We start from the raw sequence: 18341 nt of genomic DNA, 5'->3' as shown, positions 1-18341 counted from the left end.
CCACAGAGGTGCTATTCCTACCCACATTACTGCTGGAGAAACTAAAACAAAGAGGATACAGGTCTGGCCCAGGGCTAGTAAGATAGGAGCGCAGCCTTTGGACTTGGTGCCTGTGATCTTCACTAAGCCTGTTATGCCGATCACCTTCTCAGCCAGCACACGACTTCAGCTAAACCCCCAACCAGGGGTGTCACAGAAGCTATCCACAGCCTCCACACACCCATCCTTGGTTGGAGGGCCCGCTCTTCCAGGCCTCCTCCTGCCAAGCTAGGGAAAGGCCAGATCTCCAGGCCACAGTCAGACTGGGGGGCAAGCAGCTCCCTAATCGGAGACGAGCGCTATTGGAGCTGAAGTTCCTCTGTAGCGGAGGTTGTGAGAGCCACTGGCGAGTCCTGATTTAGCATCCTCATTCAGAAGGCCATGGGAGAAAATCCAATGCCTTACAAAACTGGAGAAGGGAAACTGAGTAAAGTCATTCCCTGGATCCTTAAGATTAGTGTGTGTCAAGCAGAGAAGGGTTTAAACATTTAAGCTTCCTCTTGAGGGCCTAACCCCTGCACCTAGTCATTGGCTCTCTAAACTCCCGGAGAAACTACATTCTCAGTTACTATTCTCACAATTAACCCCGATTCTGGCCAAGATTGCAAATGGGCCAAGTGATTCACATTTAAACAACAACGCTGATTTTTTTCCTGCTCTGTGAGTTCCTTCACTGCTGATCCCTTAACAGGCCTGGCGCTTGGGAGCCGATCAAAGCACTTGGCCACACCAGGCCAGCTGCATCTGCTTCCAGGGAGCACAGCCCATTGGACCTTCCTCCCACAGGAAGTTCTGAGGAGGAGCTGTTGGGAATCTTAAATAGGAAGAAATTTAAGTCTTGGGTGGGCATGTGAGGGAGAGGGATACCGGGAAGCAGAGTAGTAGAGAACCTCAGGAAGGAGTTTCTGAAAAGCGACCCGTTTAAAATCTCCCTTGAATTTAGCATGTGATAAAGGGAGCATCTCAAACCACTGGGAAAAGATGGTACAGTCAGTAAGTGATATTGGGACAACTGGATAGTCATCTGCAAAAGAATAAAGGATAAATTGCAAATGGATTCAAGATTTAAATGTCAAAAATGTAACCATAAAAGTTCTAGAAAACTTGGGAGAACTCCTTCGTAACTTCAAAGTAGAAAAGACTTGCAATCCAGCAGTCGTAAAGGAAAACTGATAAATCTGACTACGTGAAGAAAACTTCTACAGGGCAAAACATACCATAACACAACCAAAAAATGAAGACAAAATGAAGTTATTTGCAACTCACGTCAGAGACAAAGAGTTAGTTTCCCCAAGATATAGAGAGTGTCTAGGAATTGATATGTGTAAAGACAACAATCCAACAGAAAAATGGGCCAAGGCTATGAACAGAGATCACAGAATAGGAAATACAGAACGGCTCTTTAATAAGAAAAGATGCTTGATCGTGTTGCACTTAGATGCAGCAAAAAGCCAGATACAATGTTTGCAGGGGGAAACCAGTATTCTCAAACACTGCTATAAGAACATAAATGTTATGGCATCCATAGAGAGAAATTTGTCAATATTTATTGAAAATTACTAATGCATGGGGCTATCGGGAATTTATCCTACAGCTATATACTTCTACATGTGTGAAATGACATATTTACAGGCTCACAATATATTTGTAATAGTGGATGTCCATCAATAAGGGTTGGTTAACTAAACCTTGGTAAATCCTTACAATGGAACATTAATCAGCTAAATAAAATGATATAGTGTATATGCCTATATTAAGACCTATATTACCTATCTACCTAGATATGGAAAGACTTCCAAGATAATGTGAAGAGAAAAAGGCAAGGGATAAAACTGTGTGTATAGCATGCTACCCTTTGTGTTAAAAGGGCAAAAATTAGAATATGTATTCATATTGCTTATATTTGCATGAAGCGATTCTGTAAGGATGCTCACGACAGCAGGGGGACGGGGCTGGGCAAATAGAAAATGTGTGACCGGGAGGGATATTTTTCATTGAATGTCTTTTTTTGGAACCATGTGAATGAATGAATTAGTTTAAAAACTCCCTTGAGACCAACAGCTGGGTGTATTTATTTAAATTAAACAGGAAGGAGCCAACTTCAAAACAAAACAAGATGGAAAGAGCTTGAGTCAGTAGTCAAGGCATTTAATTTAATTGGTGGTTTGGGAGCAAAATAGTTACCTTTTATCTTCAGTTTACCGTACGCTCAGAAGCAAGCCCGCCCAGATTTCTCACCACACTGTAATCACTCTGCTGCAATCATTATATTAGAGCGAGGAAGTGAACTCCTCAGCTTAAGGGTTGAGAGGAAGACTTTTTAAACACCTTAAATCCACCTCAAAACAGAGCCTCCATAAAAAGCCTTAATTTATAGCTACTTAAACATTTCTTCCTGGAAAGTAAAATTAGGTGCAAATCAAATCCCTTGTACATGGAGATAAGACGATGACACCAAAATGCAGCAGCAAACACACAAAACCTGAAGCCACAAGTCAGACTGAAGCATCTGAAATCACCCCAATGCAAAAACCCTTCGCTAGCAATTCCATCGAGTCTGAGCAGCTTGGAGGTGGAGGTTCTCGTTTGCTCGTGAAATAGACACCCAACTCCTTTGCTCAACAGGTCTTGCTGTGAGAAAGTTTTCTCAGGACAAGCCAAATACAGTTCCCTCAACACCCAGACTATGTCCTCTTAATAAAAGAGAGCCGCTAGGCACCCTCTTTCCCATGAAAATGATAATCAGGTTCCCTCACATGGAAAAGTCCAGGCCTCTCAGTGTTCTGTCTCCTTGCTGTGGGCACCGTCTGGTTTGCCAATATCTAACCTAAAAAGTGCCACATTCTAGACGTGGTTTGGCAACATTGAGATTAAATTCCCTGAAATCTGGGGACCTGTGTGTTGAGACAGTTGCTCCCAACAGCATCACCCATCAAGTTTTTCTGTCATAGTTTTCTTACCCTCTCTTTGAGGATGCTGAATTCCATCAGCACCCACCACTTCCGCATACACAGATACACACACACACACCACCATGTTGCCTGCTGTCCACGTGCTACGTGGTTGCGACAGCAGAATGTGAAGTCCTGGGCTGAGAGTCAAGAGCACCAGTTCTTCCAAGCTTAGCTCTCTTCTAAGATTGCTGTGTGACCCTAGGCAGTCACTTAGCCTCTCTGAGCCTGTTTCTTCAGTTGTAAAACATTCTCTAATAATCCATACAACTCTTCCCTTCCAACCTGCCATCCGCTGGGGTCTCCAGGCCATCCATTTCAGGACATATTATATCCATGCCAAGGTCAACAGTGTTTGATCTTTATGGCTCTTCCTCCATGAAAAAATTAGTGAAACTTCATAGAGAATCACTTCCTTTCAAAATCAGGGCCCTGTGTGTAGGAGGGTAGAGATTCAGCTGCCCTTGGCCCTGACCCTCTGAGGGTCTGTGATGGGTTGACTTCACGGTTGGAACTTCCAGGCTGTTCATGCCTCGATGGAATGATGTCAGCTATAACCATGCAAGACAGCCTGAGGTCCAGGGTAATGTGCTCACTCTCCACAAATGACATGTCATTCTGGAGAAAATCTGGCCCTCGTTAAAAGCCATTATTTTGCTCCTAAATCCTAGAAGTTTTTCTAGGATTAACCCAGGAATGCCATCTTGGAAAACCACTTTCTTCCCCGACCTGTATGTGACTAGCCCCTAATTCAAGTAATTATAGCTTTCCAGACCAAAATGCCCTCCTTAAATTTACTTGATTTTTGAGTCAGTTCACGTGGTTCAAAATCCATAAAGTATAAAGACGTCTATACCGATGGGCCTCCCTCTGGACTTGTGCTCCATCTGCTCAGTTCCCACCCTCTCCCTCAACGGGAAACCGCTGCTCTTAGCCTCTTACAAATCCCTCCAGAGTTTCTTCATGCACATACAGACGAATACAAACATAGACTCTCTTCATCTCCATTTTTCATAAAAGGTAACACATTATACATACCATTTGCACCTTTTTTTTTCTTTTTTTTTTGCGGTACCCGGGCCTCTCACTGTTGTGGCCTCCCCCGTTGCGGAGCACAGGCTCCGGACCTGCAGGCTCAGCGGCCATGGCTCACGGGCCCAGCCGCTCTGCGGCATGTGGGATCGTCCCGGATCGGGGCACGAACACATTGGCAGGCGGACTCCCAACCACTGCGCCACCAGGGAAACCCTGCACCTTATTTTTACACTCAATTTGTTTTGGTGTCTTTCCACATCAGCGATTTTCCTCATTTACTTTCTAAAGCTGCCCTGTGTTTCATTATATGAAGACACCATAATAGATTTACCTGTCCCCTGTGAGCAGGCCTTTGGGTTGCCTGAAATCTTTTACAATTACAAACAACACTGCAGTGAATAACTTCATATGTGCATTATTTTGCACCTGTGGGAGTATCTGTAGAATAAAATACTGAGTCAAAGGGTCCCAGCCTTTGTAATTTTGATAGACACTGTTATTACAGATTCCTCTATAGAGAGGTTGCACATTCCCACCAGCAGTGCATGAGAACACCGCTTTCCTACAGACTTGCCAATGGAGCATGACACCAAGCTTTGGATTTTTGCTAATCTAGTTAAGTGAAAAACGGTATATCGGTCAGAGATTTGCTATTACATTGAGTGAGGTTGGGCATCTTTTCTGATGTCAAAGGGCCATCTACGTTTCATTTTCTGGGTACTATCTGTGTTCACTGCCTGTTTTTCTGTTGAGTTGTTCCAAAATGCCCCTTTAGCAACAAGAGCCACAGCTAGCGCACTGCTGACATTTAAGACTTGCTATTTGAAACAAGGAAGAACAAGAAATGAAGATACTGGCTGGATTGATTAGGCAGGAGCTGTTCCTTTCAAGTGAACAGAGAGGGCAGGAGCTGTGTTTCATATTACGACTCTAGTCTTCAGAGGCAATTATAGTTTTTGTCTGCCAGCGTGCTTTCTTTTTCCCACTGTTCTGCAAACACAACCTCTCTTTCTAGTGGGAAATCCAAGTGTTCATCCCCACTGCAAGAATGAGGATAAGCACATGACTCAGGTTTGGCCAGACAAGCTCTTGCCTTTGACTTCTGTGATTGGTCAAGGGATTGTCATGTGACCTATGCCCGTCCAATCAGAGCCCTCCCAGGAATGCTGCCAGCTCTACAGGTAAGAAGTCTACTTTCTTTTTCCTGGGGTGACTACCTTGAGGGACAATGTAGGGCAACTTTGCTATGTAAGGAAAACCTGCCTGGGAAGGAAGCCAACAGAGGGAAGCAAAATGGAGAGGAGGAGAAAAAGAGAGGGATCGAGTCCCCGGATCCCACTGTACCTAGAACCAGGATTCACCTCCTTAGTCTTCCTGGTTCCACAAGCCAGTAAATGACCTCTTCTGCTTAAGACAGAATTTCTGTCACTTGCAGCCAAAGACGCCCTCATACAAAGACAACGAGACTTGCACTCACCCTCCTGGGGTTGATGTCCAGAGCATCACAGACCGTGACGGCAAAGTGCTTGGACCTTTCAAAGCTCCCTTTCCCAATGCTGTGAGAGCCATCGATCAGAAACAGGACGTCCGCCACAGCCGAGCACCACATCACTAGGGGAGAGGGGGACAGAATGGGTGACAATCAGTTTCCCTACAGTCTGGTCCCCAAAAGATCTTACTCCCAAAGCAGATTGGAGGCGGAAACAACCTTGTGGTGGGTCAAGCTCCTCTAAGCCCAATGGGGGAAATAACACTGGAGAAATTCTGCGCCAGAGGCAGCCCTCCTCTGCAGCAGGGAGCACCCACCTACCATGAGCACAACTCATGAAAGTCTGTATAATAATGGAAGAGTCTAATTCAACAACACTAACTGAGCCGTATGAGAGGAGGGGCTACTGGGCCAGTGAGGGACACCCAAGAGCCTTGGTTCCCGCCCTCAGGGGTCACAATCTTGTCTGGGACACAGCCAGGCACCCTGGTTCATATGACTGCATTACCCAAGAGTCTACGTAATGATAACCAGCACTGACTGCATCTTTCCTATATGCCGGGTGCTGCTTTAAACGCTTTATATGTACTAATTTATTTAATTCTCATAACCACCTTGAGATATACTATTTCTTTATTTTTCAACAGTTATATTGAGATAATATTCACATACCATACCAGTCACCCATTTAAAGTATACACTTCAATGGTTTTTAGTATATTCACAGATGTATTTATCACCATCACAATCAATTTTAGAACATTTTCCATCTCCTCAAAAGGAAACCCTGTACTCTTTAGCTATCAGCTCTCTAGCCCCCTACCCCCACCCCTAAACAGATTTACAATCTGCATTCCCATTGGAGAGAGAAGGAGAGCAGGGCACAGGGAAATTCAGGAATTTCCTAAGGCCAAAGTACCAGAAAGTCGTGGAGCCGGGAATCAAACTGTCCACAGGTGTGGCTGCAGAGTCCACACCCTATCACCTCACCAGGAAGATGCAAGAGAGAAGTCAGAGAAGCACCAGTGAGAAGGCGCCACCTGGTAGCAGCGTGCAAGGGGGATTTCACCAGAGAGGGAGGGAAGGGACTGCAGGGTCCCTAGGAGTGGGCGGGTGTGGCTTGAGCATGTGGAGGGGATGACAAGCAGGGAGGAAGAGAAGGAATATGGCAGCAGACGAGGCCGGTTGCGTAGATGGTGGTCACACAACAGAAGACCTTGAAGCACGGGCCAAGAAATTCGGCAACAGGGATCTTCCTAGGGTTTTTAACCAGGAGAGGAACTTGGTCAGGCCCCTGTTTGGGGAAAATAACTCTGGCCACAGCATGAAAGAAGACAGGAGTGGGGCAGAAACTGTCCGGAGTAACATGGCTTCTCTTGAGTCCATCACACAGAGGCTGAAGTAGGTGTTTGGAGGGTTAAGGAAAACGTGGGCTTACTTTTGCTGGCGACTGAAATCTTCCCAATGGTCTGCTTGCTCACGTGGACTTCCTGAAGAGGGAGGGATGGGGGCACTAGGAGAGAAAACACCAGAAGCAGTCATTACAAGGCAGAGAGGGGAGGAGTCTTAGTCTCCACGTTATATGACCAGAACAAACGGGTCACAAGAGAGAAAACAGGAATGTGAAAGAGTTTAATGATATTGTATCTTAAAAATTACCAGATGGATAACATAAATAATTCCCTCCGCCCCCACCAATTGCCCCACTTCTATCAGGTATCTTTGCATTTAAATTTGGGTATTTTGAAGAGAAAAATTTAAAAGATATATGGGGGGATATAGAGAGCCTGTGATTCTGATGAGTTTCGTCCCTGGGTAGGCATGATAACTGAGTGCCCCTCTGGGGTGTAGCATCTTGCCATAAACATTAACCTTGGATATGAACCGACAATTCATAGAACAAAGAGAATTCATAGAAAAGCACAAGGAAAATTTTCAAACAGGTGACAAAACACTTTAAATCAAACAGTGGGATACCCTTTTAAATGTGAAACTTAGATGATCAAGTTTTAAATTTAAATGTAACTGGGGAAAGATTAAATCAGGAAAAGCTTTTCCAGTGGTGACACTGTAAATTGGTACAACCCTTTTGGAAAACAATTTAGCCAAATGAATTAAGAGTCATCAAAGCGCTTAGGCTCCATAGTATCGCACCTGGGAATTGATCCAACGGAAAAACAACTTTAGAGAAGGGAAAATGTGCACCAAGACACTCCCTTCAATGTTACTTGTTTCAGAGGAATGATGGCGATAACAAATATCCAAAGAGATAGAACTCTCAGTAAACACTGATACATTCATTCAGTGCAATTAATATGAACAAGCGCTAAAAAGTTTTGGGGTAGAAAGTTTGTGGATACATTTTTTTTCTTCTATGTGATACCCAGTAAAATTGTAATAATGGCATATGAGCAGCCAACAACAATTTTCAAAATAAACTTTGAGGGCAGGTAACATGCCAGGTGCTGAACAGCAAGCCAACCCCGATGAAAGTTCTGAAGATGGGCTTCCCTGGTGGCTCAGTGCTTGAGAGTCCGCCTGCCGATGCAGGGGACACGGGTTCGTGCCCCGGTCCGGGAGGATCCCACATGCCGCGGAGCGGCTAGGCCCGTGAGCCATGGCCACTGAGCCTGTGCGTCTGGAGCCTGTGCTCCGCAACGGGAGAGGCCACAGCAGTGAGAGGCCCGCGTACCACAGAAAAAAAAAAAAAAAAAGAAAGAAAGTTCTGAAGACAGTGAGGTGCCACTTGGAGGGATTATTTGAAAAGCCAACTGTGCATGGTCACTGTCAGAAGAAGCAGACATGTAGATGCTTATAAACGTCCATGTCCGCTGGATAAGCACAGTGGGCACAAAGTGAGGGTGGGCAAAGCCCAGGAGCCGGACAGGCCAGGAATGGGGCAGATGAAGGAATGTGAGATGGGGTGGGGGGGACTGCCGAGGAAAGAGGTGAAGGAGAGCGAGCCAGGCGGGGGTGGGTGTGGGGTAGCAATCACACAACACAGGGACGCTGGGCTCAGGGGGATTTACCCCTGCCAGGAAGGTGACCAGGAGGAGGACACCAAAAACTGATGTCAGGTTCTGGGGGGCATGCTTCTCGTTGGCAGCACCCCCTGGAGTTCATTAGGCCAGGGGTCCCCAACCCCCGGGCCATGGACCAGTACTGGTCCATGACCGGTTAGGAACCGGACTGCACAGCGGAAGGTGAGCGGCCGGCAGGCAAGTGAGCGAAGCTTCATCTGTATTTAGAGCCGCTCCCCATTGCTCGCATTACCGCCTGAGCTCCGCCTCCTGTCAGCATTATGGTGAGTTGTATAATTATTTCATTATATATTACAATGTAATAATAATAGAAATAAAGTGCATGATAAATGTAAGGCTCTTGAATCACCCCGAAACCATCCCCCTCCATGTGGGTCTGTGGAAAAACTGTCTTCCACAAAACCAGTCTCTGGTGCCAGAAAGGTTGGGGACCACTGCATTAAGCAACTACCCCCTTGGCTGGTCCCAGCTCCACCTTCTGTGGCTCCTCTACATTCACTAGTCCCTGACAAACAAACTAAACCAGTGTCTACTTCTCCCCCGACCGTATCTGAGTTCCTGCTCACCTGATATGCCCTCCCCCTAATCTCTACTCGAGTAGAAGATGGTTCTAGGCCAAAATGCTGAACCAGCCATTAGCTCCACAGTCAAAAGCTGTCAGACAAGTAAGTAGATGTCATGAAGTCCCAAGAAAGTCCGCCACTGCCTTTTTGCCACCAGAGGGAGAAACAAGACATAAACTACAACACAGACGGTAGACTGAATTAAAGAAAAAAAAATCCTCCACTTCCATAAAACACATGGCAGATGCTGGGACAGAAGCAGAGGCAACGCTTACCCCCAAACTCCAAAAACAAAAGATCACAAAAGTCACTCAGTAATTCAGCAATTGGTCCTCCAGAAAATGGAGGCTTTCTGCGTCAGTGCACTCGACATCATCAAGATCTTGTCAACCTGGGGGGGGGGCGGTCCTGCTGCAGCCCATCCCGTGATGCGGTGCAGCTCCCATGAGCCCTGCACCCCCGGAAGTTCTCCGAGGGCAGGAACACTTCCACCTGTCCTCCACAGAGCCCAGCCCAGCTCTCTGCACACAGTTTGGCCAAATGAATTAAGAACTATAAAAAATGCTCACACCCTTTGACCCTGTAGTCAAAGCCAGTAGGCACTAAGCTTTCCTGAATGAGCCCATGAATTACTGGCAAAGGGTCCAGGAGCTAAGGAATCCATCTTACCAGCAAATTCTCCAGCTGGAGACAGACCAGCCGTCGCCCCGGATGGGAGGGAGGAGGCGCTCCGTGACCAGAGGCCGCTCACTACAGATGTGACTCAGCTAATGTAACTCTGCACCATGTGCCCAGCTGTCCTGGCGGGTGCCAGGCTTCAGGTGAGGCATCCTTCAGGGGAGCGGGTAACGGGGTGATGTCCCCACTGCGCCCCTGTGAAACTACCTCAGGACTCTGCAGAAGTCCCCCTTGGAACAGGGAGCTGATGAACGTGTGACTGTTGCTTCCTCTCCCAACCAAGTCAGCCCACACCTCTGAGGACCACCTACCTGGGGAGGGCGGGGGCAATGGGTGGTGCTAAGAAGCTGGATGGGGAGGGGGTGGAGTGGGTGGCGGGTTTTCATCTCAGCCCTGCTACTGATAGCTGTGCAGCCCCAGGCAAATCACAGAACCTCTCTGGGCCTCCCCTGCCTCATCTGTACAACCTAGGGGTGGTCAGATCAAGTGCCCTGTAAACTGGACAGGCTACAGATGGTGAAGTTCCACGATGAGCTAGAACAGAACCTTTACTGTGCCTGGGCCCCCAGGGACCGCATTCGGGCCCTGTCCCCAAACACATCTCATCTCTCCCCAATTCCTTGGCCATGAAGCTACTGTGTCACATTCAGCACCTACATGAGAGGAGAGGGGATAGGCAGGCTGGGCAAGCACACCCTTCTTCCAGCCTCACTTATCTCCCTGAGGCTCCGGAGAACAGGCAGGTGGTGACAGCAGCCAACGAGCAGAGAGTGTATCCCTACTCACAGAAACACAGAGCAGGGAAGAACTGGAAGAGAGCCTCAGAGACCGCAAGAGGACCCTGGGCTGGCCTCAGCCAGCCACCCAGCCCACTGGTTCTTACTCGTTGGGCGACGATCCACAAAACACACTATTCCTTTCTACCATCTCATATTTCAGAGGGGCTAGAACTTGGGAGGGCCAAAGTGGGAAGTAAACAGAAAACTGATTTGCTCCATTGTTCATTCATTAATCTGCTTCGTGAGCACCTACTATGTGCCAAGCTCAGTGCTGGGAGCCAAGATCACACAGTAAGTGGTGAAGGAAGAATAGGCAGTCTCTTTCTCATGGTGCTTATGTCCAGTGGAGAAAATGGACATCATTTTTTAAAAATTCACACAGAAATAAACTCATATCTGTGTTAAGTGCTACACAGCAGAGGAACTCAACACTACAGGAGGTTTTAATAGGGGGATCTGACCTGATCTGGGGGTCCAGGAGGAACTGTGTTGGGTGCTGGAAGATGCATAGGAGTTGACCAGAAGAGCAGTGTTGGGGTGAGGCGGTCATCCAGGCAGAGAGGCCACCATAACTGAGAACCCCTAAGGTGGGAGGGAGTAAGGGTGCCGGGCAGGCCTGGAAGGAGTGTGGGCTGCAACACAAAGGGTGGACAGAGGGGGCTCCAGAGGGGACACCAGGTGGCACGGGATCAGATCAGGCAGGGCCTCTTTTTTTTTTTAATTTCTTTTTTTGATGTGGACCATTTTTTGAAGTCTTTATTGAATTTGTTACAATATTGATTCCTTTTTTTTTTTTTATGTTTTGTTTTTTTGTCCCCAGAGCATGTGGGATCTTAGCTCCCCGATCAGGGATCGAACCCACACCCCCTGCATTGCAAGTTGAAGTCTTAACCACTGGACCGCCAGGAAGTCCCAGGCAGGGCCTCTTAAGAGCAACAGGACATCACTTAAAAGTTTCAGGTAGGAGACGGGAGTGGAGAGGGGCCCAGACATGATTAGATTTGCATTTTGAAATGGCTGATGTGTGAAAAACAGGATGGATGGGAACCAGGTGAACCCATCTTCAGGAGGCTACTGCAGTGGTCCAAACACCAGATGATGGGGCTTAGAGTAGGCAGGTGGCCGTGGAGTGGAGAAACACAAATGCACTCGAGAACTTTAGAAGTTAAAATCAACAGGATGTGAGGCAAATCAAACCCCTCAACACCTTAACCCTCGCCCCACAACCAAGAACACTTACCTTCAGCAAACAGGAAAATGCAGATGGCTTCCAGCAACAGGAAAGAGGGCATGTTGATATAACCATAGGGCCAGGACAAGAAAATAAAGCATCAGCAATCAGCTCTGTGAGCTCCTCAAGTCACACCTCCAAACAAGACCACAACGGCTCGGCCTCTCCCAGGGCACAGATATGACCCTAGAGGCTGCTCCTTGCCATGACAACTACAGTAGCCTGGAGAAGACTCAAATCCCCAAAAGCCAGGGAAGACTACTCCAGTGACTCTGATTTTAAAGGACAGTCTAACATCTTCCCCAGACACCTAGCTCCAAAGCCCCCAGCTCCTTCACAGACTCTGGCAAGGTGCCCTGTGTCCAGAGTTAAGAGACCCGGGGCCCTGCTCAGCCTCGGCCCCGACCAGCCATGTGACCCTGGGGAAAGCCCCTCCCTCTCAGCAGCTCCACTCCTTCACAAGGAGTTAGATTCTGACAGATTGAAGATTTGATTTCAAAGTCTTCATTTTCTGAAACCGAGCAAGGTCTCCCAGCCCGCACTTTCTAAATTACTTTAAAACAGTAACATGGCGGAGGAAGCAACAAAAGTAATTTTGTAAAGTTTTTTTGTTGCCTAATGCTTATAGTATGGGTAAAATTCAGTTCCATGGAGCCTGATTACTTATCGATTTTTGAGGGAGATATTAAGGATGGGAAGTGAGAGCTTTTCTTGGGAAACCATAGACCATAACCTTGCTTCCATAAGGGCACATATCTGAGGTTTACTTCTGATTTTAGCTGTGAGGCCTGGAAATGCAATATCATCACTTCAATCACAAAGATACGATGCACGATTCAGACAGACTTATATTTTGCTAAGTATACATGTAGCGTAGTAACTGAAAGGGATCATATAGATGAAATTTAGACTTTTTCCCCCCAGCATAATTCAGCAGGGAAAAAAATCTAAAAATATCTTAACAATACGTTCTAGAAATTCTATTTTTTGTCCTTTGGGATGAGATACATTCAAGATCTCACCCTACAGTTTTTCTGCATTAAACATAAATCACAGCAAGATCTTTTTTGATCCACCTCCTAAAGTAATGAAAATAAAAATAAACAAATGGGATCTAATTAAACTTAAAAGCTTTTGCACAGCAAAGGAAACCATAAAGAAAACAAAAAGACAACCCTCAGGATGGGAGAAAATATTTGCCAACAAAGCAACTGACTAGGGATTAATCTCCAAAATATACAAACAGCCCATGTAGCTCAATCTCAAAAAAACAAACAACCCAATCAAAAAATGGGCAGAAGATCTAAATAGACATTTCTCCAAAGAAGACATATAGATGGCCAAAAAGCACAAGAAAAGATGCTCAACATCACTAATTATTAGAGAAATTCAAATCAAAACTACAATGAGGTATCACCTCACATGGGTCAGAATGGCCATCATCAAAAAATCTACAAACAATAAATGCTGGAGAGGATGTGGAGAAAAGGGAACCCTCTTGACTGTTGGTGGGAATGTAAATTGATACAGCCACTATGGAGAACAGTATGGAGGTTCCTTAAAAAACTAAAAATAGAACTACCATATGACCCACCAATCCCACTCCTGGGAATATACCCGGAGAAAACCATGGTTCAAAAGTATACATGCACCCCAACGTTCACTGCAGCACTATTTACAATAGCCAGGACATGGAAGCAACCTAAATGTCCATCAACAGAGGAATGGATAAAGAAGATGTGGTACATATATACAGTGGAATATTACTCAGCCATAAAAAAGAACAAAGTAATGCTATTTGCAGCAACATGGATGGATCTAGAGACTGTCATACTGAGTGAAGTCAGACACAGAAAGACAAATATATGATATCACTTATACGTGCAATCTAAAAAAAAGGGTACAAATGAACTTATTTACAAAACAGAAGCAGAGCCACAAATATAGAAAACAAACTTATGGTCACCAGGGGAGAAGTGGGGAGGGAGGGATCAATTGGGAGATTGGGACTGACATGTACACACTACTATATATAAAATAGATAACTAATGAGAACCTGGTGTATAGCACAAGGAACTCTACTCAATACTATGTAATGGCCTATATGGGAAAAGAATCTTAAAAAAAAGTGGATGTATGTATAAGTAATTCACTTTGCTGTACACCTGAAACTAACACAACACTGTAAATCCACCATACTAGGAAGAGCCAGGCAATGCACATGTTTCTTTCCACTAAACAAATAACACAGATGCTCAATCAGGAGCTAATTCCAAAGAGAAAATCCTAAGCAGAGATGTGGAAAGGGAAACACTACAGGATTCCAGGAGAATCCCAGGCTATAGAGACGAGGGCAGAGAGAGAAGCGGTCAGTCTCTGCGGGGGCACAGAAGCGTGCAACATGCAGCGGGGAAACTCACTTCAACCTGACACTCTCCAAAAATCCCTTTAACATCCTCAATAAGGGCCACTCTCCTGCATCTAAGAACGTGGAGAGCAAGGCAGAAGCCCCAAGTCTTCATTTATGGATCCTGGCCCTTCGGATCCCCCACCTCCACTAGGGACGCCAGTTCTCCAAAACACCTGGCGGGAGTCTCCTGGTCATCTTCGGTGACTCAGCCGTGTGGCTTTTGTCTCACTCGTCTGCTGCACCCCATCCACCTCTGCCTGGGCACTGAAAACACACCTGCCAGCTGCAGGAACACAACAGAACTCCACTCTGAATTCAGAGGATCTGCCGACCAGTCTGAGAGCCTTGAAAATCAAAGTCACCCAGGAAATGTATATTCTCGTGAACTGCGGAAGAGTTAAAAATGACCCGACTCGTGTTCATGAAGGTGCTACTGCCAGGCCTCACTGGAATTGCAGGAAATACGAATAACCAGTGGTGGTGGGTGCGCTTTCCTGGCCCGTGCTTACCCCCTGGGTCTGCATTCCTACCCGCAGGTGGCGCGCTCTGGTGTCAAAAGTAAAGAGGAGACTCAGTGAATGAATGTACACACCCCAGCGATGACTGGAAGGCGTCCCTGATGCTTAGAAGGGAAGGGGTCCTGGGTGATCACACAGCTCAAGGCTCTGGCTCCTAATCCAATAGGCTTTCCTCTAACCATGCTACTCCTGGAGCCGAAGTCAGCTCAGAGCCCTAGAGCCACAGCCCTGAACTCCATCCACACTGAGCTGGCATGCCGTAAGTCACCCCCGGACAGGCAGGAGCCACGCCCACCCCATGGCGGTAGAGTCTGCATCCTGGATCCAGGGGCCCTACTTCTCATCTGATGCTGTGCGACCCTGAGAGGGGCCTACAGTTCCTCACCTGCAAAATGAGGAGGTTGGACCAGATGCTACCAAGGCGTCTTCTGGTTTAAAAAAAAAAATCCCCTTTTGATCTCCCCTCCATCGTGGACCTACGATGTTCGGACCTTACTCCCCTGTCTATTCAGCTTGCTGGATTTCAAAACATTTCTGAAGCAAACCAAATCGAATATCCTAACCAGCTGAGGGTCTCTGTGCTTCAAATAACTCAGAGGCTTCACATCCGCACCTAATCTAAGTGAAAACTGGACACGCAATACTGCAAGCGGGAGGAAGGCAGGAGCTTCCCAGACACAATCAAAGGGAGAAAGGTAGACCGAGAGGATACCGGCTGGTGGAGGGGCTGTCATGCCTCCTGCCCCGCTCATGCCAGCAAGACAGACTTTCCTTTTCCCCAAGGACATGTTTTCTTTCCTCTTACTTCAGACAACAGCCACAGGACAAGTCCCCACCTGGGGCCTGGAAGCCAGGCAGGGGCGAGGCCTGGAGACAAGGGCCAGTGCAGAGCAAACGGAAAGGGCTTCTCCACGCCATCTAGTCCCGAGGTTCAGGATGATTTTCTGGGATCACAGCTTCTGATCTTGGGCACGCGCGGGACTCTGAGGCTCAGGCCTGTTAATTTTTTTTTTACAAAACTAGGCTTCTAGCAGCCTCCGCAGGCTGCCATGAGGACAAGGTAAAAGAGAGTGCAGAAGGTTCCCGACGCAGAGCAAGGCGTTCGGTGAACACGGGCCCCTCCCTCTGCTAGGTGACAGACCTAAGCAGATCCATCGTGCTCTATCACGCGCCTCTGCTTGCCCAGATGAGTGTTTTGCCAGAGCCTCCTAAGGTTCTGCTCATTAAAACAGAATCTGTGTTGGCAATCTGGAGATCAATGTAAGCAGTCAAACGCCTCCTCGTAAGTGCTTGGCTGAGATGGCGCTGACGCTGGGACCTCAGCAGCACCTCCCTCCCCTGTCCTCCCACACCCACTGCAATCCCCACTGCCACACAGCCCACACCGAGCCTGCCTGCTGGTGTATCTGTCCTGCCTGCCAGATGGCAAACGGCTCAGGGACTAGGGATGGTGTCTCAGTCTCTGCTGGAGCCCCAGCAAGCTTCACGTGCCTGCCACAGAGCAGGAGAGACACGTGCTTACCGGAACTCAGCACGGCAGGTCGGCTGGAAGGATACTTCCTGATGAATCTTTGTATTCTTTTTTATACCAAGATAAATGAAACTGTTACTTCAATGCTGGTGCAGGGTTAATAGCACTCTTTACTATCTATTCCCACCCAATCATCTCAAAAATTCAGTTCATTCCCCCCAACTCACATAGCAAAACTTTCTTGCAATACTAATTCAACATTCTAAATGCAACCCTACATCTGAAAAATTTTTAAAGGATGAATTCCACGGTAAAAACCAACAGCTGCTCCCACCTAGTGAGTGCTTAACTCACTAAAGCGCCCAGTACCAGGCTCCATACTTCTGTATCTTCTCTCTCCTAATCCTCCCAGCCAGCTCGTGACAGCGTGTTACTCCCATTTTACAGATGAGAAAACTGAGACATGGAGAAGCGAAGTGTTTCGCCCCAGGTTAGACAGCTAGTAAGTGCATCGGACTCCTTTCTGGCCTCCCGGTGATCTGTTCCTTCTGTCACCTTCCTGGTTCTGGAGGACCAGGATAGAGGAACAGAAGCATAATTAAAAATCTGCCACCCTGAATCCCACCTATTGGCAGTCTTCCATGAGCTAATACCTGCCAGCAACTCCCATACTCGAGCACAAAACTTGAGAAGATTTCGAGAACTCTATGCATTCTTGTACAAAGCAGTTGGGAGTGGTCTGCAACCCAGGGGCAGAAACAAATCCTTCATTCCCAGGTACACGTTGTCAAGCCTCTTCCATTACGAATCGCCTGCCTCATCACATTTGTTCCTTTCTGTTCCATCACTCATGCTAATTCCACACATTATTCCTAGCTTCTGGGGTTCTCACGCTTGGACTTAGACACCCCCCGCCACCCTGTCTTCTTATCTGATTCTTATTTTCCAATCCTGATTCCATGCAGCACCTGCAGCACTCGGGACAGCGGGTGAGTGAGGGCTGCTGCTGGACGCTGCAAAACATCACACTTTGTGCTGCCCCAGGAATACGTTTCCCATGAGACAGGAAGAAAGGAAGGCCAAACAAGGCTACTTTTGAAAAAGAAGGGCCAGACTGAGCAATAGTTAAAGGCAGTTTTGCAGGACAATGCCCACCTTCTCCTCTATGATTGGAAATGAAATGAGGGCAGGGTGAAAAAGGAGAGCACTCCACCTCCTTACAAAATGCAATTCCAACCCCGAATATTAGATTAGCCCTTGGCAGCCTCCTCTCCATCAGTAGGATGGAAATCTGAACCTTTACAAAAACAGTCCACACCTGAACAGAAAGGCTTTAAAATCGGAGGCAAAAGTCTCCAGCCTGGAAGCCCGTGGTCTTCCCCTGTAACAAACATCTTCCTTGTTTATTTGGCAAAATACTTGGCTCAGACCCAGAAAGTCAAAGGAAGTGGATGACACATTTCTAGTCTGGTAAGGCAAGAAGAGCATTTTAAAAGTTGCTCTGGACACGCCATGCTCCCTCTAACAAAATCACAATTTTCAGAACCTAACAGTCTGGCAACCAGAAATCATCCCCAAGGGTCAAACAATGTGCCCTCTGGATCTCTGGATGGTTGGGGAGAATAGGCAGATTGGGCATAAATCACAGGTTTCCCACATTCACTGTACCTGCTAAGGGACATTTTTAGCCAAAAGAGATTCTGATATTTGTTTTGGTAGTATTTGAAAATCCTTTATTGAAACTGTACAGGACCCAAATTCACTGCCATGGGACTCTGGAAAGACACACACAGGACTGGAAGTCCCGGGATGAAATTCCAGACTAGTTCTGCTTCTAACCAGACGGGTGACTCTGCAAACAACTCCTCACACCCCCCCACCCCTATCCACCTCAGTTCATTCATCTGTTTCATAAACTGACAGTGTTGTAAAGATCCAGTGGAACAGTGTGTGAAAGTCCTCCTAAGGGTAAAAGACTTTCTAAACGTATGATGTTAAAAGATTATCACTGCATTTAGTATATTAACTTCATTTAACTACTCATACCCTATAGGGTAGACATGATCATTTCCACTTTTATACTTGTGGAAATGGTCTTGGAGAAGTTGGGGTCCAAGGTCAAAGAGCTGGTAAATC

At 46.8% G+C, this 18341-nt stretch overlaps 1 protein-coding gene across 1 annotated transcript in view; it reads right to left on the bottom strand.

The window, feature by feature from the left end:
* Window positions 1-11867, bottom strand: part of VWA2 (von Willebrand factor A domain containing 2) — a 44490-nt gene extending 32623 nt beyond the window's left edge. Inside the window, 3 exon segments of the mRNA XM_060126438.1 lie at window positions 5503-5636; window positions 6953-7027; window positions 11816-11867. Coding sequence (XP_059982421.1) covers window positions 5503-5636; window positions 6953-7027; window positions 11816-11867 — 261 coding nt within the window.
* Between the last annotated feature and the right edge of the window lie 6474 nt (window positions 11868-18341).

Source organism: Lagenorhynchus albirostris, chromosome 16 (genome assembly GCF_949774975.1).
Source record: "Lagenorhynchus albirostris chromosome 16, mLagAlb1.1, whole genome shotgun sequence".
In the NCBI taxonomy this organism is placed as follows: Eukaryota; Metazoa; Chordata; class Mammalia; order Artiodactyla; family Delphinidae; genus Lagenorhynchus; species Lagenorhynchus albirostris.
Note: the sequence above shows the minus strand (reverse complement) of the source record. Positions and strands in the feature narration are given on the sequence as shown.